We start from the raw sequence: 22498 nt of genomic DNA on the forward strand, positions 1-22498 counted from the left end.
TTGGTGTAGATGGTGGAGCTTTTGGGATTTTACACATGTTATAAAGCATGGCAGATCATTATGATAAATTCTTACCATTCATCGATTCTCCCATGAGATGTTTTTTCACCATTGATTTAGATATATAGTAATTCATGTTAAAATAGTTCAAGTATAGCAAAGTAGATAAATGAATCATGTAATTTTAGTGAGAAGGAATTCTAAATCTGCTGCTTTAATCGCAGATGCAGTGCAAAAATTCATTATTTAACTTTAAAGCATTTTTTAAAAGTATATTTGTTGAGTTCAAGTACCCTTAAACATGCAATATCTATGATTTAGGAATTTAATTTGATCTGTATATCATGTTTTACAGAGGAGAACATTAATCTCACATAGAAAGCTATTTCAAATTTAAAAGTGACAATAGAATAAAAATTTATTATAGAATATTTTTAGTAGTATAGAATAAAATAATTAATCATTTTAGTAATATGTCAAAATTCAAAACATCAAATTAATTTTTAATAATTAGTATGTAAATAAATATGAATTGATTGATATGGAAAGAGTTCTCTTTGCATGTGGATAAATATATAAAGAGATGAACTTCCGCAGTTGCATGGAACCTTTCACACGATAATATTCCTCTTTATTCAAGCCAAAGTCTCTTCAATTTCAGGAGATTTTCCCGATATATCACCGGTGACCGGTAATATTATCGATCTAACACCGGTCAGACTATATTTTCTGATTTAACACCCTTAGTAGTAAAGCGCGCCCCCTGTACCGCGCTATACGGTGAGTTGGCGTCACGTGGGTATAGCGCGGCCCCTGCAGCGCGCTATACGCCACATAGGGGTATAGCGCGGATCATGTACCGCGCTATACCTTTACTGCATAATTTTATATAGCGGGGCAGGTATCGCGACATACCTTTACTCCTGGCATAATTTTATATAGCGTGGGGCAGGTACCGCGTTTTGTATAACTTTCCTCGCTATAAATATCATTTTCCGCCGGTTAATTTCTCACATCTCAACTTATAAATTAATACAACAATTCTGTCAATGAATCAATAATTCTGGCAATCTTCTCATATTTTATTTATAAGTTCGTGAGATTTTTCGTTATAAGGTAATTTTGTTATAATTTTTATTATATTTATTGTTTATTATGATTATTTGAAAAAAAAATATTATACTAATTATTTTCAATTAATTTTTGTGTTTGTAAAATTGGAAAGCGGGAGCATACGTCGAAATAGTTTTGCGGTGCAGGTAATAATATTAAATTATATTATTTAATTTATTTACGTTGATGTGTAAAAATTTTATAGTGTTATATGTTCGTTCATATATAATTTATTAAATCAGGTTTGTTTCATTTATTTTTTTTGCAGATATAATAGTGCCGCACTTTTAAACTCAAATAATGGCGCGACTTTCAGCTATTATTTATTATGATGGTGAAATTCGAGAAGATGAAACCGGCGTTGTTTTCGTATCAAATGAGCGTGTTAAAATATCATTCAAGAGACATAACTCTTGAGGAGCTGATAACGAAGATTTCGAGGAAGATTCATGTTGGAAGTAGTAGAAGAGTGTCGTCGTTGCAGTATAGATTTCCAACATCATTGTTGTCATTAACTTATACAGCGTTCGAACTTTCGAACAATGATGATATTGAAATGATGGTTGAAGCTCAAAGTAATTATTCAGACGCCCCTATTGAGATGTATGCACATTTTGTTCAAGTGTGTGCTATTCGGGGTCAATCATTAAGCTCCCACTATGGGCTGACTGAACAAGTTGATCAAGTTGACAGCCCAACGACAGTAATGTGTAATGATTTTAATGCCATAATGGGGAGACATTCATCTGCAACTCCTTACGATATGTACCGAGGTAGGTCGACGAACAATCCGTATGGCAACATCGCGTCCAGTTCAAGGGGAAGGCATTCATCTGCAAATCCCTTTGACCTTAATATGGAGATACCATCGACGTAACCATCTGTGCAGTTTCCATTTGACGCGATGGCTTCAAGCTATAGGGAGAGGCATTCGACTGCGAGCTTTTTCGATCTCAATGTCGATATGCCTTCCAGTTCAAGGGGAAGGCGTGCAAGTAGTAGGTTCTTCGACCTAAATGTGGAGAGCATGGAGGAACCATCATCTCCACCAGAAGAACCGCTTCGTGATCCTGGTGCGGATGGTGCTGAGACTGGACTATTCATTGACCCAGAATCACCGCAATTCAACTCCGATGATGATGAAGTTCCAGGAAATGTGGCACAAACTGACCCTCCTGCACACATGTATGAAGCTGATTATGGTGCAATGTACGGGCCAGAATTTGCGGATATGCCTCATCTCGATGACTATGGGTATTACTCATCAATAAATAATGGTGAGTTATCTTTAGGCATGGAGTTTTCAAGCAAAGAAGAAGCGATGATGGCTATCAAAAATTACAATATCTGTAATTATGTTCAGTCCAGAATAGACTGCTCCACGACCGAAAAATATGTATGCTACTGTGCCCAGTGTGAAAACGGATGCAATTGGATGGTTCGCGTATCGAAGAGGAAGAGGAAATACAACAGATGGGAACTAACAGTATACAACGGTCCTCACACATGTTGTGCTGGAGGGGTCCCAGCTTGGACTCTGAAGTGATATGCCAAGCCATCATGCCCATGGTCAAAGCAAGCTCTCATATAGCTGTTGCAGTGTTGATTTCAGCTATACAATCGCAGTATGGGTACACTGTCTCCTATAAAAAAGCTTGGTTGGCAAAACAAAATGACATTGTCAAACTTCATGGTGAATGGGATGCATCTTACAACGAACTTCCAGGTTGGTTTATGCTGGTGCGAACGTTGAATCTTAGGACAATTGTGGACTTCGAAACCTCCTTTGCATACCATAATGATCGAGTTCTTCGCGATCGATGCCAATTCTACCGGGTTTTTTGGAGTTACCCACAGTGCGTTAATGCTGTCAAATACTGCAAGCCTGTGGTCCAGATCGACGAGACTTTCTTGTATGGAAAATACAAGCAAGTTTTATTATTGGCAGTTGTCCAAGATGGCAATCACAACATTCTTCCAGTTGCTTTTGCTCTTGTCGAAGGAGAAGATACAACTTCTTGGGCTTTTTTCCTCCGAAAATTACGGGCACATGTTATCACGAGGGAAAACATCTGTGTCATTTCAGATCGCGGAGCTGGGATCAAAGCAGCAATGAAGTCTTTGGGTCCAATGTGGCAACCACCCTTTGTCCAACATAGGTATTGTCTTCGACACATTGCCGCGAACTACCATGGAAGGTACAAGAAGAATGATGAGCGTCAATTAATTGTGCGCATGGGTAAGTGAAACTTAGCAAGTTTGTTTTCTTTCGATCGTTTTAATTTTGCAAAGACAACAAGTTAGTAAGTTATATATTTTTTGATCATGTTACGAACTACTTCCTCGAACGTTTGAATCAATGTTTCAAGAGTTGGGGGCGAATAACGAGGAAGGATATGATTACATCAGCCTCATCGATAAAGAAATATGGACGAACGCATATGATGGTGGATATCGATATGGACACATGACGACCAACTTGGCAGAGGCAATCAATTCAACCTTAAAGGGTGCACGTCACTTACCAATAGCGGCTTTGGTAAAGACTACATATTTTCGTTTGGGGTGCTTTTTGTGAAGCTTGGGGGACAAGCTCAAACCTGGATGCATGGCAGTCATGTTTATCACCCTAAATTAGTTGCAGATCTACAGAAAAAAAATTGTTGCATCAAATGGAATGTCTGTAACAAGCTTCTCTAGAAGGCATGAAATGTTTCGTGTCACAGAGTTGTCGCGACCTCTTCAAGGGATTGAAGCTGTGTCGTTAAGAGTAAATCTAAGGGACAAAACGTGCGATTGCGGGTTTTTTCAAGCTCTGAAGTATCCATGCTCTCATGTGATAGTAGCTTGCTCGCATACACGTCAAGACTATAACCATTTTGTGGATCCCGTATACCTACTATCTGAAGTTTTTAAGGTATACGAATTTGAGTTTCCCCCCCATAGGTAATGAAGAAGACCCTGATGAGGTTCAAGATTGGCTTCCGATTGTACCAAATCCGAGTTTATTGAGGGAGCGTGGACGTCCAAAATCCAATCGAATTCATTGCGATATGGATATTAGAGAAAGATCTAGACAAGACATAAGATGTGGGCATTGTAGAAACCCAGGACACACTAGAAAAACATGTCCACTTCTGTTGTCATCAAGTAACAATTGTTGAGGAAATGATGTATTTTATTATCAAATAATAATTCTTCTACTTTAATTTGCATTTACTTCAAGTTAATGTCATTTGATAATCACCGATGAAGATTAAAAAAACAAACACAATCATTAAATTTTAACAAACTAATAACAATAAGTATTAAATGGTAAATGATAACCAAATTACAATAACTGATATTAAATGGTAATAAAAAAAACGAACTGAAATACATTAAAAAAGTCCAACAAATTTAACAAAATAAAGTAAGTATTAAATGAGAAATAATAAAAAATTATAATTTAACAAAATAAAGTAAATACAAATATAATAAAAAACAAAACTATCGATGCCTGTGACGCGAATATGTTCCGCAGGGCGGTGGCTGTCGGTCTCGAGGAGGATTTCTTCGTATCACTGGTTCTGACTCCTCGTTGTCATCATCATCACCATCGTCATCGTCGTCGTCGTCGTCGTCTTGCGCAGGTACATGAGGAGCTGATGACGATGAAGCACCTCCATAGAATAAGGACCCTGGAGGTGTATGACTGACTATCCCACCGGCCTGCGAAAACTGGGAAAACTCATAAAACCCATACATCGCTGAGTGTGAAAACTGTACAGGAGGCGGTATCTGTGCTGCGGCCATGGGTGATGAGGTTGAACCCGCCAAATATCCAGCATATGAACCCCATGTCAGATCTACAAACATAGACCAATAATAGCCTCCAGGAGAGGTCATCTGTGACGGTGGCGGTGGCAGTGGCGGGGTCATAAAACCAGGTGAAGGCGGCGGCGGCGACATCTGGTAATGGAAAGGCGATGGCGGCATCATATATGGTTGCGGTGGCTGCTGGGAAGGTCCTGCTTGTGCAGTTGAGGATGAACCGGAAGCACCTGCTCTCCGTCCACGAGTCGGGGGACGATGGTGCTGTGTCGGTGAACGTCTCTGTCGATGTCGTGGAAATGTCTGCCCTCGTGCATCCTCGGGAAGTAGAAACGGTTTCCCGTTACTGTTGAACCACTCATAATAATCCTCAACATACATCAAGAAATCAGTAAAAATGGGCTCTCTACGTGGAAGGCACTGATGTCGATCCTCCCACAACACGACCCACCCATGATGCCTCACCAGCCAATCTGTATCTGTCTTGCCGCGTCTATATAAGCTATGCAACTCGTCCATATTGCGAGGTGCTTCCGGAATTGGTTGAAAACAACCAAACTGCCGGAGCACACGATCAGTGGAGTGTCACTATACGATCGCATAACAGATCAGAGGGACCATCGCCATCCAAACATCTAATGGACCCCTCAACTCATGTGGGATCACCGCCCTCACATCATCAGTAGAATATGACACCCATTCAAACTAAAACAAATAATATATAATTTTTATCAAAATAATAATCTAATTATATAACTATAATCTAAAATCAATTTTTAAACATTAAAATTCATACATGTGTGCCAGCCTTCTGATCGATTAGCACCCTAATCTTTTCTAAATCATCAGGTAGCTCCTAATGATTTTTCATATCAGTAGACCACCTATTCAAGGAAAAAAATTTGTTATACGCTGTATAAAATTATTAATATACAAAATCAGTTTTATAATTACCTCAGAAGTAGTGGAAATACGAATGGGTTCTTCACAACGGGACATAAAAAGGGAAATCGATACCATGCCCAAGACTGCAGCAGGAGGAGACATTCGATGATAGCATTACGCCTGTAGTCAGTGGCTCCACACATCTCCCTGTACAACAAAGCCAAAACTGCCGAGCCCCAACTGAATGATCCGACGAGACAAAAATCGCTATGATGTCGCAACCACATGCAGTGAACTAGGTTGCACGATTTGTCCGACATCAGCAACCCTCCTATCAGCTACAGTATGCATGCCCGTGCATACATCTTAACCTCATCCTCAGAGGCGTCTGCACTCAACTCCCGAAAATTGGCATATAACCAATTTAACGGTATCCTACCTCCGATAAAATTTTTCGGGACACGTCCTAGACTATCCCGGCACAAAGCAGTCCAAGAACTGGAAGCTATCCCCGATAACACATCTCCATCCACCGGAAGCCCCAGGTGCATAGAAACATCCTCAAGCGTGATCGTGCACTCTCCGCACGGAAGATAGAATGTGTGGGTCTCCGGCCTCCATCGCTCTACTAAGGCAGAAATCAGGTCTGGCTCTATCTTACAGTGACCCTGATATCTACCTATGTAACCGAATCCAGCCTGTACTAAATACAACAAGACACGGCTGGGTATCACTAACTTAAGATTCCTAAAAAAAGGATCTAATACACGGTCCTTCTCCTAAAAATAAATAATTACAAAAATTAATTCTTAATCTAATAATCATGCATTAAATGAATCAACTAATTATTAATAATAATTTAAATTAAATTAAAACGTTAAAATGTTACCGTATTAACAAAGTGTCGAGATATTTAATTATTAATATAATAATCATGCATTAAATAAATAACTAAATATTACTAATAATTTAAATTAAATTAAAACGTTAAAATGTTACCGTATCAGCAAAGTGTAGAGATATATGATTTCCATCCGAGCGAAGTAGACTGCATTCAATTATATATCTGCAAAAGAATTATATTAGTAAAATATTAAATAAAGTAAAAACATAATAGTAAAAATATTATAAAATATACCATAAAAAGAGAGTATTTGAGAGAAATTTAGAGAATTTGAGATAATTTGGTGTGATAAAAGTGATTGAGGATGGGGGTATTTATAGGGAGGATGGGGAGGGGAGGGGTCGGTAATTAGGGGTATAGCGCGCCCCCTGCACCGCGCTATACCCCACGTGTCAAATATACAGGTATAGCGCGCTGCAGGGGCCGCGCTATACCCACGTGGCGCCAGCTCACCGTATAGAGCGGTGCAGGGGCACGCTATACCCCACGTGGCGCCATATCATCGTATAGAGCGGTACAGGGGACGCGCTTTACTGCTAAGGGTGTTAGATCGGGAAATATAGTCTGACCGGTGTTAGATCGATAATATTACCGGTAACCGGTGATATATCAGAAAAATCGCCTCAATTTCTTCTCATTAGGTAAATATCATTTTTTCCCCTTCCACTGTTTTCTTTTATTCCAAGCCTACTTTTTTTTTCTTTATATTTTTTTTGTAAGATTGGAGTCTTTGAATGCTCTTTGAGAGATCAATTGTTTAACCCATGTTGATTCCTTATCTTGAAGTCAATGCTTCGACTGAATTTTGTGTCCGTATTCAATTTGGGAAAGTACTTGTTAAATTTTAGGGTTTTGGGTAGGATCGTAACTGTGGAAATTTGGTGGATTGAGGATCACTATGGAAAAAGGTTTTTATAGATGTCCCCACCAATGAACAACATTGCAAGACTGTCTTCAGTTTATGTCATTGTTTTGTTTATTAAAGTGCATGTTTGTGTGTGTGTTTTCTTGTGTTGAGGTGATTTAATGGTTGAAATTGTTGGATATGTTAGGTTTTCTAAATTCTTCCCATTTTGGTTTAATGGGATTTTGGTGTTAGGGGACAATGCAGGATAATTCATCAAAGAGCAAATGTACATCTGCATCTCACCAGTTGATGGTGGACAATGCCAAGGACCGGCTACATTATCTCCAAGAACAATTCACTGATCTTCAAGCTGATTGGAAGGAAGGTCTAGCCAGTGATGTCACGGTGCTAGAGGAACAAGTTTATCAGAATATTCACGAGTGGAAAGCTGAGCTCTGCACACCATCCCCGGCAAACTCTGTGTGAGATTAGAGTAGTCTTGGATCATTCTCTGATGATATATACCGATTGTTGCAAATAAACGAGGAGGAAGATGATGCTACTAGTGCATTAAAGATGCCACTAGTGCATTAAAGGGGCCACCAGTGCTGAAGCCTGAGATTGATTATCAAAGCCTAAATCATGTTAATTTACATGTAATTCCGGAGGTGAGAGTTTTATCTCCGAGCGTTCCTTAATTGTGTTACTCAGACCATTTTTACTTCTGTACCTGCAAAGTGCATCGTGTGTGTGTGTGTATATTTTGTAGGATTTTTCATTATGCTTCTATTTCATACTTGTTACAGCCAAAGTATGCAACTGTATAGAACTTATTTGACTCGTTATTTAGCTGTCCAAGCAGTAAACATATTAAAGACTACGTGGTGTTTTCTTGGTTTGAACCTCTGACTCTGCATCACCTTCCTTTCTTGGCTATTTTCGTTTTGTTTTGTGTGTTTCTGGTTGTTTACTGCTCTTCCTCTGTGAAGTTTTCCTGGAACTGGCTGATGAGGATAGACACATTTTCTTTTTCAGGAGTATTTTGTGAGTCATGGGCCACAAGAACTATCATTTCAGGGGTTTGATTATGTAAAGTCTCTACCTCAGCTAATGCTGACATAAATTATCAATTGGATTATCATCCTTTCGATTTACAAGAAATTAGCCATGGTCTTCTCATTGGGGCCAATGGCGCTGAAGATTATGTGGAGGATGCTAGCCCCAACATACTGCAAAATATGTGCCCTCCACCATCTGCTTTCATGGGGCCAAAGTGTGCTCTCAGGGATTGTACAAGCCCTGTTCAAGGATCTGACGGTATCAGGACTACTGAAGCAGTTTTCATGCTACCCTAGCTGTGAACGAAGACCCCCTTTCCACAACTCCAATTCTACGCCCTGGTGGAAAGTATTGCAGATAATGTGGTATGATGTGGTTTCTGGCTACATATCTGAAATGGGACATGGGTTGTCTGGTTTCTGTGTACCCCTTCACTTTTCTTAGGTAATTTTGTCATGCATTTTGACGTGGATGATAAAAAACACTTCTCTTTTTCCATTTTCTTGCTATCAATGTCCTATATAACAAACGCTATCCCTTGTATTGCAGAGCTATTTGATCTTTCTTTACTTGAGGGTGAAATAATCAGGGAGTGGCTCTTCTTTGATAAGCCTAGGAGGGCATTTGAGAGTGGAAACAGAAAGCAAAGGTCGTTACCAGATTTCTCCGGACGTGGTTGGAATGAATCAAGGAAGCAGGTTATGAAGGCATTTGAGGGCCAGAACAGGTCATACTACATGGACCCTCAATCCGCTGGGTAATACGAATGGCACTTTTTTGAATACGAGAATTATGTTGCAATGTCTGTGCTTTATATAGAGTGGAGCTGAAGCTTGCCAATCAAAAGAAGAGTTCGAAAGCAGAAGTTCCAAAGGATTCCCTTGCTGATCTGCAGAAGAAAATGGGAAGGCTCACCGCTTAAGTTCCTGGAGATTATATATCTCCTGATAGTAGTAAGGACAAGACGAAGGTCAACAAGGAAGCTGCCACCGCAAATGTTGATTCTACTCAAGATTAAGACTGACAAGCTTGAATTATTGTTCTAATATTCAGAACAGAAGAAAATTGACTAGTTTGTTGTGCATTTGGGATCCAATGTCAAGCTTGCTGTAGGTGGTCAATAGATAGAGATCAAATATTGCAAAGTCATTCTCTGAAATTACTTCTCCTTTAAACCCTTCTTCGGTTACTGCTCGATGGCTTCTATTCCGAAAGGGAGGCATCTGATGCATCACTCAAACTAGATATGTAATACACTGAGAGGGCAGTAGCATTGGTGCAGCCCCATTTGCTCGTCTTTCATAGATTCTCCTATTAAGCCACTCTTCACGACCACCACTTCAAATTTCCAACGCAAGCATTTCTTTTTAGGGCAAAAGCAGTGGAACAAGCCAATATGTAGGATACAAAGGATGAGGAAGAGAAAGTTACAAAAAGTAGAGCCAAGAATCTCTCTTTCTCCCTGTTTTGTTTGATTTTGAAGCAACAAGGCCTAATACTTGCATTCCTAGTAATGTATAATTCCAATTTATATAGCAACAACATGTGATGCTTGTATTCCAAGTAATTTATGAATATATTACTTCAGTGGGGGCAGCCATCTTCATTGCCTTGCCCCCCATCGGTAATCAAATATCTTTATCTACCAGACTCATTACAAAGAAGCATTGAATAAAATTTTATGAAATTGAAATGATCTTCAAAGTACACCCAAGACAAATAACAAGGAGAGAAGCAACATTTAAGCCCCTCCATAACAACAGTTAAAGTGGTTGAACACAAAAAACAACATAAGTGTATTCTACACTCCATATGAACCTATTCTTATCAGTCTGCTAAACTTCTGAGCACTCGAGGGAGTTTGGTCCCTCAAACCTTATTATTTTAGAATAGAACTAATGATGGTCCTGTCACTTGAGTTTTAGAAACACCTAACTGAATCTTACCTTGAACAAAACGAGATTCTATCGAACTTTCTGAAAAATAATGCAATTTACTATGGGACAGAGACAGCAGCCATTCAGAATAAAGCATCTATCTACGCCTTCAAGAAAGTTACAAGTTCTTCAGAGTGGTTCTGCAAGACGGCAACCATTTAGTTTGAATATATAAACGAAGTTAAATGTCACTCTAGTAACAAATTTCAATCAGAGTTACTTGTACCAACAGACAGGTGATATCTCGATTTGAAGGCTAAATGTAGGAGTAAAACAGAAAACAAAAAGAAGAGCGGCAAAGTGCATATGGAAAGAAGAGAAAATTAGAAACATGGACAAGTTCAACTGCACAGAATGAGAAGGATACCAAATGCTCAAACTAGTCGAAAGGAAATGGGTGAAAATGAAATAAAATTCCTTTCCAGGTTCAAGCACCAATAATGACCTCATTCAGCGAGCATAAAACCTCAACAAGCACTCTAACGACAGCAGATTTCAAAAAAAAAAATCTAGACCATAATGATAAAAATATACTCCATAGGCACATGACCAACAAAACCTACCACCTTTCTCCCTTGGCAAGAAGTGAACTAACATTTCAGCAACTCCATCAAACAAAAAAGCATTCTACGCCCACAATCAAAAACATCTAGACCTAAATGTTTTACAACATGTTTAGCTCACTTGTTTAGGGAGTAAAGTTTGTAGATCCTTAGATGTGCACTCTAGGTTCAATTCTGACGAATGATTAAGAAAAAGGAAAAGAAAATAATGGGAGACAACAAACTTTCCTTAGGAAAATTCCAACAATTTATTGTTTGTTTTCCCCAGTAAGTCAAAGATAAGCTATAAAACTATATACACAAGAACTCGCACACTTGCAATAGAATAGCCAGACTCGTAAGGAAAATCATCAAAACATGAAACTCAAATACCCAAAGATTTAGCAAAGCCTTGTTATCTTTTATCATCTTTTACACCCTTCTGATATTCATTTATTTTACCAATTACTTGAAAATCCTCCAATCGGCCCCAAAATGCAATCCAAAGGAATCCATTTTGACCAATCACAACTACATGGATACACAGCACTGGTTGCTTACTTCATTGTTGATTCAAACTAGAGAGGGGACCAGAGACCAAGTCGATGCTCACAAGTACAAGATAAAATCAGAACAAAGTACATATCATGCGTAAAAAGAAAAACCATAAATGTAAAACCAGTTATGATTTTCCAATGAAATTAAAGCTGATAAATTGTTTTTTCTTTCTTTCTAAAACTAATGTGAAAAATCAGTTTTCCAAATCATAACAAACAATGATATCAGGAGGAGAAATCAAGCATACCGTCCACTAGAACTAGGGCGGCTTCCACTGGATCTGGGACGAGGAATCAATCCCAAATCTGATTCGCCACCTATTTTAATTTTCTCGTAACCCCCTGATTCGGGTTGCATATCTTCACCATAGTGACCCAACGACCCAAAATGCTTCACCCCCTGTTCTCTCCCTAGAAAGACTTTGGGTTCGGGTTTCTCCTCTCTCCCCGCAAAACCCGGCCTAAGATGAGGCGGAACGAACCGACCTGACTTCGCCGATCCAGAAACGAACACACCTTCCTTCTCCTTCTTCTCTGGACCGGTAATTGAAATCCCAGAACCGGGTCGCAAAGAAATCTGATCAGACGACGGATGCTGATCGAGGACTAAAGACGATCGAGGTTCGGGATGTTTGGGCAGCGTTGGAGACACGACAGGAGGAGTGGAAACAGGCTTCGGGGAAGGGCGGGTCAGAACGAGCATGCGGCCATGGGTTTTGACATTGCTGGCGGATGAATAAGAAGCAAAAGACGATTGGCTTTGGGGATTCTTGTTGAAAGAAGAAGAGGAAGTCAGGTTCTTCTCGATGACATGGTTGAAATTGATAGAGGTATATTTGTTGGTTCTTGCCATCCACCACCACTATCTCCGCCAACTTATTTCGCCTCTTTCGTTTCGTTTATGATTTCGATAGAACCCGATTTACAAGGACACTTTTCGTTTGGGGGGAACAATTTACTTGAAGGTGGTGTTTTTATGATTAGAAATGCTTATATATAGAAAGGATGTTTTCTTTTCTTTTCTTTTCTTTTCTTTTTGTATGTCGGCTTTCGTGCTGCTAATCCGACGGCAATGGCGTTGCCGATGAAGTTCGGACCATGGGGGAAGCGTGAATGCGGGGCTTCCATATGCTGATGTGGATAGATCTCAGCCGCTGAAACTATGGCCCTTCTCTGTTCTCTTTTTAATTAATTCAACTTCACTCTTTATTTAAAGGCGATGACCAACATTGAAGAGTGTATTACATTCACTTTTATCCAGATAATTATATCAATTTTTATTTGTCTTCCAAGAATTTAAATACGATATAACTGTATGATTATATCAAATTACATTCAAATCTAAGTACATTCACATTTTAAACTTGTCTTAAGGGGTAAAAAAAGATAAGGTTTAATGTAATAATCAATTTATCTCAGTGGTTAAAAAAGTCGTCGTTGTTTTTAGAAGTCACGGTTCAAACACCAGCGACTGCTGCAGAGTGATTAACAATTCATTCTCAAATAATTAAGAATATTTAGAATACATAATACTTTATAATCATCTTAGTTTAATAAAAAAAATTAATTCTACCATAGCTTCTCTGATCTTTCCTCAACCTAATTTTCTTTAAATATTTTTGTATTGTCTTCCTTTTTTTCTCTTTAAATTTTGTTTAGCTGGTGATAGTTTCAATTTTAATGGTAGTTGTCGATCATCGGTGACTAATAATTCTCTTTTTTTTATATTATATCTTTTATTTTTTTTCTCTCAAGCCTTTTTAATTTTTAATAATAATTTATGTTTTTACACGTTTTTCTATGTTCTTGTGGTACACGTTTTTTCTGTTCATGTGGCACGATCTTTATGATTTTTGGTACATTTTTCGCATACTTTGTGGTCATTTTGGTACTCGTACGAAAACTATCACGACATTTATTTTCTGAATGGTTTGTCGATGGTCACGTATAGTCATATATCTTCTTTGGTAAAATGTTGTTTGTCGATGTAATAAGAATTGTATAACAAAGCAACCTGCCAAATTGATTGTTTGATTCGCTCACCACTCCTTCATCACTTTGTAAGGCGTCTCATTCAACAGAGATAAGGAGTTTTTATGAAAGTTATTGGGTTTTGATGTTTCTCAATTGAATATTTTATTTTTCTTCGTATCTTTTGGTTTGATACTTTATTTTTGTATGAGTATTTTGGTGACTATTTGTCTCCATTTTTCTCTCTATATTTTGATGTGTTGTAATTTGATTCCTTCCATTGTCAATAAAATCCAGTGATCATTGTTAAAAATAAATAAATAAACTTGTCTAACGGGTTAAATGTTTTACACTTCTTTAAGAATTTTTTTAGGATTACACGAATTAAACAATGTGGGTTGTTAAGGGATTGTTGTTATCACTTAAAATCTAGGGTTTGAGAATGACGTCTATAGGAATATATGAACATTCATCATAAAATGATTGAGAAATTTTCGAAACATATATTACTCTATACTCAACTTAGGGGATGTTTGTTTACTTCAGAATGATTAAGCGCTGAATGATTCAAAGGCTCTGTATTAATTAGCTCTGAATGTGACATGTTGTTTGATAATGGCACTGAATCATTTATAATGTACTTCTGTGTTGAATCATTCAACACTGTTTTGCTGAATCAATCAGCACTAAATCATTCAGAGCTGTGAAACAAACACGCTGAATGCTGAACGATTCATCATTTAACGCTGAATGGTTCCATTAAGAGGCAAACAAACCGCCCTTAGACTAATAAATGATTGATGTTGCAAAAGGTTGGATCATCATTATGTTAATGATTTAGTGTATTTTGACTAACATTTTAGATTTAGAAGACATTAATGACAAAATTAAAAGCTTTTGAAATTGAGTGAACAAAATAAAAATAGCCTCATAATTAACACCTATATTCTGAATATAAAGCTTTAGAAAAGTCCCTTTTATGTTTTTTGCCCATCTATTTGTTTAATTTGGTTGAAACAATTTATCACAATGATGATTATTTGTGTGTGTTATTCTCATATACATTTGGTAATGTTAAACATGACATGAAAGATATATATTGATACATAGATTAATTGTACTGACAAATATATGTATTTTTAAAAATATTAATTTTATTAATAATATTAAATATTAAATTTAGGTAGAATCTAATAAGTTTTATGAGCTTTCATACTAATTAGTATCTTTGAATTGTACATATGAGTCGTATATTGGTTGGAACTACGGATGACATGATGAATCGATACCATCTAATAATTTTTCCGTATAAAGAAATAAAGCATGTAATTGTAGGCTTTTATTCAGCTCCAAGACGATGATTCAAACTCTTTTGAGAAGCTCCATAACACATATGCTATAAACTGAACATTTGACTTGGAAGCCTTGAAATCCAGCACCCTTTGCCAATGCCTCGAACTCCTTTTCACTCCTCTCTTTCCCAAGGTTGCTAGCCAACATGAATGAATCAGATAAGCTAGCAAACTTGGTAACAAGGCTCGGGTCCGGATAATCCGAAAGAATGTTTTCAACAACGATCACTTTCCCGGTGTCCGGCAAAGCATCGTAGCACTTCTTCAAGATTTTCAATCAGCCTTCATCGTCAAAACTGTGGCATACAACCTACACCACCAGCACATACATACATGTCAAGAACATAACTCATATATGGTTTATCGAGTCGACTGAAATTTCACTCACCTTCATGAAAATCGCATCTCCCTTCGGAACACTCACAAACATGTCTCCTCCAACGTGTTCAACGCCTGCAACCAACAGACAACATGTTCGTTTATCTATTTGTTTTTAAAAATGTTTGGAGAAATTAATAATACCGTACCGGAGATCGGCGGAGCATTCTCGATGACATGAGGCAAATCGAAGTTGATGCCTTTTATGTTGGGGTACTTGGAGATGATCATGCTGAGCGAGACTCCGGTACCACCGCCGACATCGACCAGTGTTTTTAGTCCCTCAAAGCCATCATATCTCTCGAGAATCCATTTCATGTTAATGGAAGATAAATCGAACATTCCTTTGTTGAAAAGCATGTTGAGTTTGTGATCCTTGCTAAGGTACTCAAATACAGGCGAACCATTGGCCCTCTTAAATGGAGATCCACCTTCCAATACTGCATCTTTCAAGTGGAACCTGTAAGCATTACGGCGTACAATTATCTTAGTCCAACATATATTAACCCACAAATAATAGTAAGAGTAAAGCACACTATTTACCACATAATTTTATACAGTATATTGTTTATATCATTGAACTTTTATTTTCTTTAATTATAATATATGTATATATATATTTTTTGTAACAAGGAAACCACTAGAGAACTAGTGGATTAGCCAATATCAAAGTATGCATGATCCAGGTCGAGCAACCTCTCAACAACAGCTGGAGGTTCCTGAAAAATCCAAAGACCCAGCTGGCCATCTTTTCCAACGTGAGCAAGGGCATCAGCAAGTGTGTTGGCTGATTGATCGATGTGGTTGAAGTTAACTCTCCATTGTTGGTTCAGGCATCTTCTGTTTCTTCGAATGGTGGCGTCATCGTTAACCCTCTCGGCAGAGTTGAGACATCGCATCACCTATCTGTTATCAACCTCTACTACAACATTACGGTAGCCATTGTTCCATGCGATAATCACTACAACAAAATAGAGTTTTAACGGCGTTTTTTTAGTTCTATAGCAGCGTTTTTAAGCGCCGTTAAAAGCACTCGCGGCGTTTGCAAAAGCGCTGCAAGAAGCGTCGACTATACCAGTGCCGTTAATGTTAACGGCATTTGTAAAATAAAAACGCCGCAAAAAGTCAAGATCTATAGCGGCGTTTGTTTTAAAAACGCCGCAAAAGGTCAGATCTATTGCGGCATTTCTGGATACAAACGCCGCAAAAGGATGAAATCTATAGCGGCGTTTTTTGAACAAACGCCGCAAAAGGTCAGATCTATAGCGGCATTTTTGTAACAAACGCCACAAAAGGACAGATCTATAGAGGCGTTTTTGGATACAAACGCCGTAAAAGGTCATATCTATAGCGGCGTGTTTTGATACAAACGCCGCAAAATGTCAGATCTATAGCAGCATTTTTGGATACAAACGCCGCTAATTACCATTCTTTAGCTAAGATTAATTGATATTGATAAATAACAACCATAAATTTTAGTAACAAAATAAATTAAAATTTATAAACATTAAAATTAAATGTAATGTAGTTTGACATTGTTCTAGAGAACAATAACATCACTTGTAAAACCTTTAGATATTTCATAAACATTCTACATTTTCTTTACAGACTTGAGAGAAACAATTTTATTGAAGCTGCTATTTACAGACTTACACTCCTGCAATACGGGGCTGGAATAAGATCTATCCAGTTTGAAAGCGTTCCTTTGACAGAGTAAACCGGCCCACAGCTGGAACCTCCAGTGATGCTCGAGTATCTTTCGACAGTTTGGTTTTATAATCAATAGCCTCACCGTCCAAATGTGATGCTTTAAGCAAAATAGGAACCTAAAAGCCACATGATGATTACCAGAAACAAGTTATGTGGTCAAAACTCTTTTGCTTGAAAGATCATCCACAACAAGCGGAACATAAAATCCCTCACAGCCAGATAGCATATCACAAAATCTTTTCTGATTGGATGCCTCCAAATGATAGTCACATTCACGAGACAATTCTTCTTTAGCCACCTACAAGAATTCAAAAGCATAAACATGCAACTTGTTGAACTAAAATACAGGACTAAGCACCCATTTTGAGGAGGCATGGAAAAGTATGACAAGAACCAGTTTAAAGGTGTGGGAATAAAGATCAGACAATGCAAGGGAAAGATTCTCAACTATATCTGTAAATTTCCATCAAACTGACATTGGAAGCCCAATTATTTACTTAATATAGTCTCTTAGAAACTTAATAATGCAAGATGCATAAGTGCATACCTTCATTGCTTTGTCAAGATACAGTAATTTCAGTGCCACCCCAAGAATAGGCGTCAGTTGAGTCAGTCCACGAGGTTCGAAAATTAATGGGACTAAAATGAAATCAGAACCAGCATATATCTGTAAAAAAAAAAAGAATCACATGAACAATCAAAATAAACCACGCTCATTGATGGAAAACAGACTTTAAGAGTGCACACCAAGTGAGAAAGTGGCTCATTATAAGTCAATCGAAGGCGAGCACGATCCCCGTGAGATGAATGTAGCTTGTTGGCCAAATTTATAAAATCATTTTGGATGCAAGGATCTGGAGCTGAGCCAAGCAGTACAACCTGTTGCAGAAAAAAAAGTTCCATCATTTGCTTAAGAAGATGCTTTAAGTAGAAGAAATACACAACCAAGGAAATTCCCACAAGTTGTTTATACAATCATTCCAAACATATCAAACGTTGTGTTTATGCAAGAAGCTGTGGTGCATGTTAATCACGTTAACGTTGCTACAGAGGAAGTCCGGACTCTTATAAACCTCATAGTGTATGATTCTATATGAGCTCAAACAGGGGGAAGGGGAGGGGTAACATGTCTGTTGCGTTCTAAGGTACTCAAAATTTTAGGTACATACGGTTGTAGCTTTGTCTGCATATTCTAAGGTGATATCCTGCCAAGGGTTAAGCGCACTTAATGACTTGTAAGGCCTACAGATTCAAACAGAAAAATTGAGCTGCCATGCATGGTACGTTTAAATATTAAAGCCAGATCTATAGGATGAATCGTAAACTCACAGGGTGAATTCCACCTTGTTCTAGAAACTCGAGGGCGGCGTGGCAAAAGAAACCAAACCTCTGTGCATCGTTTCCACAACCATAAACACTCCCTTTCAAGAAGAATCTGCAAGCAACCGTACAAGAGAGGAATCTTAAGATTATAATTTGTTTAACACAATGAAACATTTTGATTCTACAAGGTGCACCGGGAGTACAAAAATTACCCACCCATTTAGTGGATCCAAAAAGTAAACCAAAAGGCCTTCGACTTCACCAAACCAAACTTTAATTTCAGTGCCACCCCAAGAATAGCTTCTTTGGTGATGTTAATCTGTCACCTACATCATAAAACATCCATTTGACCGATATGAATGATTTTCCTTTTTCCCATTCTCAACTGCTAAGATATGATGAATCACTGTAAGAAGCACATTATGAGATAAGGTTTGTGCAACAATCTTGCCCTGATATTAAAAGAAAATTGTACATCAGACACCTCATGCAATAGCTAACACCAAATATGAGCTCAGAAACGAGGTCTAGTACGCAAGAACTAAAATCAAAACAGTCTATATAGTTAAGGAAATTGAGGAAATATCTCTGGTGAAGACAATGACGCTGAAATATCGGGCTAAAGTGACAGCAACCTTACATGGTTAAGGTTCAAGCAGTCGAACTTCGGTAAAATGACATGCACTTTGTGGTTCAGATCTTGAACATCACGGGACAGACTAGTAACAACATCACCGAGGCCTCCAACCTGCAAAGTTAAAAAAATAGAAGCAACTAAGAAAAATATGCAGACTGAAAATATCTGGTGTTTTTCATACCCGTATAAAGAAAAATTATTACTCTACAGAAATTGATTATATGACTTATTTCAGATCAAGAGAGGGGTATGCCTATATGGCCTTCTTTCAACTTAAAGAATTTGATCAAAATCATTATAAGCAAAAGAAAAAACTTCTTATAGATAAAGTGTGAGTCGAAAAGGCACCTTTGCAATGGGTGCCATCTCAACAGCAATATGCACAACGTGCAGTGGTGGCTCTTTCACAGTTCCTCCAAAAACATGTAAATGATAATCCATACGGCCTTCGTTGTCGAAAATTCCACCGTCTTCCCTCTCGGAGAAAACAAAGTCCATCATATATGCATTCGTCGGAACCTTGACTGCAAAGACACATAAAAGTCAGTCGGTCTTTGCATTCAAAAGCTAAGGAAACCCTAAATTAAGCCACTGTACAAAATCCAAAGCAGAACCCAAAGCCACGAAATCAAAATCCAAAGCAGAACCCAAAGCCACGAAATTAAAATCAAAATCAAAATAAAAAGAACAACGACTGGTGAAGCAAAATGAAAAACGATGATTTGAAAGTTGGGGGAAATATGGATAAGGAAATCAAAATCAGAGATAGCATAAAAATGGCGGTGAAGCATATGGGTTTGGGTAAACGGCGGGATTGAAAAATGGATGTGGGGGAAAAACTAAAAAGGGTTAAAGGGCGCGGGACTTAAAAATTATAAAATTACGGCGTTTGTAAACTCAAACGCCACTAAAGTACGAGTCTATAGTGGCGTTCGTATAAAAATGTCGCTAACATACAAGTGTATAGCGGCGGTTGTATAAAAATGCAACTAAAGTACAAGTCTATAGCGGCGTTTGTATAAAAACGTCGCTAAAGTACTACTCTGTTACGATGTTTGTTAAAAAAACGCCACTATAGATGAACCTATTGTGGCGTTTGTATAAAAACGCCGCTAAAGTTACAATTTTGTGGCATTTTCTATGTAAACGCCGCTATATGTTTAAAATTAGTGGCATTTACTCCCAAAACGCCGCTAAAAATGCCGTTATAGAACAATTTTGATGTAGTGAGTGAGCCCATCCAACACCTCCCATAGTTCAGCTTGGAAGGTAGAACAACGGCCGATAATCCTATGGTGGTGTCATCTTTAATTTTGGGTTTGACTTCAATTATGTAATTGATCCATTAAATTTAAATAATTGATGACAAACAAATCTTTTTGTCACTTTGATAATGTGGACAAAACTATGTCGTTTTGGTCAGGTTATTGATGCCCAAAATGACATTGTTTAGGCATTGACATTTACGAGTATATCAACTAAACTTTAAAAAGTTTAGTTTTTTTTGCACAAAACCTTTTCGGGTGTCGTTGGCAGCCAACTACCGCCTATCATTGGTCTTTTTCATATCAAGATTAAGATAAAAAAAAAGTTCACATTTTACTCCTCATTCTTCTCATACGATTGGTTTTCTATGAAATTCACTTAAAATCAACGAAAATCCATTTAAAGATTTGTCATGCTAATACTTTGATTCTCCGATGGTATTCTAATGATACTAGTTTTGAGGTATGTTGTTTGTCTTCTTGAAATTATGCTTCTCGCCGTTTGAATTTTCAAAGAAACACTTCAAACCTTTCAAATCTAAGAAAACCTCCAAATCTATAAAAATGATGGATTTTTTTAATTTAATTTCGTCGATTTTGGGCGAGTTTCGTAAAAATCAATTATAAAAAAATAAAGATGAGTGAAATATGAATGTTTTAATACTAATATTGTTATAAAAGGTAGTAGCCGAAAAAGTTTAACGCCAAAAAAATGAATGTTTAAAAAATTTAGCGATAAAATCGATACATCTATAAAATTCAGTATCTAAAATGATATCTTCTTAGACATCAATAACATCACTAAACGATATCGTTGTTTATATCATCACACCATTTGAATTTTAATGACTTATTTTTATAATTGAAGTCAAAACTAAAATTTAATGTTATAATTAGGGAAATTAAAAAAAATCATTTGTATAAACGATACGCCTCGTAAAATTTAATGTCGAAGGATATCTAATGTAATCTAGGCTAATAGTAATAGGGTGGGAACAGGTTAAATAGATGAGAAAAATTAAAGAAATGGTTACCAGCATCCCATAAAGGCCACGTCTTGAGCAGCGAGAGATAAGGTGGAAACAGAGACACCATCCTCGTTCTTGATCAAGAATTTGCAGACGGGGCCGAGACCATAGAGCCTCTCGACTTCGCCGCCGGGAAGAGTGCGCAAGGAGCAGGTGAGGAAGGAGTAGCTCGATAGCAGACGAAACATGCGGTCCAGCATGAAAGGCGCATCAGGGTTGCTGCTGGGGAGCCGGGAAGCCACTTCTTTCGCGGACAGCAAAGCCCCCGGACCGGCTTTGGCCAGGATCTCCAGCAGGTCGAGTTCTATAGCCGATTTCAAGATCATGGGCAAGGCCGATGCAAAGGACAGTTGCAGGGCCTGAATTTGGGGCATGTAATATGAATGCGTATGCGTAAGCTAAACAAATTTAACAACAGTTAGTGTTATAAAAACAATTGTACTCGTAATAATATCATTTGAATTTAATTAATATCGTGTACTCACAAAATTAATTTTTAACCAACAGAGCTTGAATAATTCAAGTAGTAACCAATTTGATATCATTTAAATAAGGTCTCAAGTTCGAGTATTTGTATATTTAGAAAATCCCTACTGAGAAACTCGTCCCAAATTCAGGTTTACGACGCAAGTCAATTCGGATTAGTCAAGACGAAGTCTTGAAACTAAGAGCAATAAAAAAATATACAAAACACATAAATGTGACATCTATCGTTATTTTCCAAATTCATGGATTTGCTGGACGCATATTTAGGGGTAAATTTAAAATTCATGTAGATATTTGTAGATTTTAAATTCAGGTTTTTATACTTTACAAATACACACTCACGTTGGATTATAACTACCTTGATCACACCAAGCATTAGGGAATGACTTTTGATACAGCGCAGAAATAAAATACGGCAAGATTTTAACTTTTAATCCCCAACTAGTATCGCATTAGATTGACAGAACTCAAAAGAAATGAGAAAATGATGGTTGGAAAGTCGGTGAAAATTGAAGATTAGCCTTTTACCGTATGGAGATCACAGACTACCGGAAGTACGCTCAACTAGATGAGGTCTTGTGTAGGGATGTTAAAAAAAATCGATCTTACCAATCCGATCCGTTGATCTGTCAATCCAATTCGAAAATTGAGATGTCCGATTCATTTTTAAAATTTTCAGATAGTTTAAATC

At 37.7% G+C, this 22498-nt stretch overlaps 1 protein-coding gene and 2 pseudogenes across 1 annotated transcript; 1 reads left to right on the forward strand and 2 right to left on the reverse strand.

The window, feature by feature from the left end:
- The first annotated feature begins 7528 nt into the window (after nt 1–7528).
- On the forward strand, nt 7529–9780 carry LOC120171330 (annotated as a pseudogene).
- Nucleotides 9781–10288: 508 nt separating this feature from the next.
- LOC120171265 lies at nt 10289–12610 on the reverse strand. Its single transcript, XM_039178997.1, has 2 exons — nt 11906–12610; nt 10289–10698 (listed from the first exon to the last, which is right to left on the reverse strand). Exons 1-2 carry the CDS (start codon nt 12508–12510, stop codon nt 10677–10679), a joined length of 627 nt encoding a protein of 208 aa, XP_039034928.1. The 5' UTR covers nt 12511–12610; the 3' UTR covers nt 10289–10676.
- A 2380-nt stretch (nt 12611–14990) lies between these two features.
- LOC120171299 lies at nt 14991–21695 on the reverse strand (annotated as a pseudogene).
- Nucleotides 21696–22498: the final 803 nt, after the last annotated feature.

The sequence above is a fragment of the Hibiscus syriacus genome, unplaced genomic scaffold (assembly GCF_006381635.1).
Source record: "Hibiscus syriacus cultivar Baekdansim isolate YM2019G1 unplaced genomic scaffold, ASM638163v2 tig00111832_pilon, whole genome shotgun sequence".
Lineage (NCBI taxonomy): Eukaryota > Viridiplantae > Streptophyta > Magnoliopsida > Malvales > Malvaceae > Hibiscus > Hibiscus syriacus.

What these genes read in the sequence shown, in the direction of transcription:
- LOC120171265 (XM_039178997.1), bottom strand. Translation starts at nt 12,510, where the DNA reads ATGGCAAGAACCAACAAATATACCTCTATCAATTTCAACCATGTCATC. An exon ending in CGCCCTAGTTCTAGTGGACG is followed by an intron (nt 10,699 to 11,905) that starts GTATGCTTGATT and finishes GCCGTCTTGCAG; the next exon opens with AACCACTCTGAAGAACTTGT.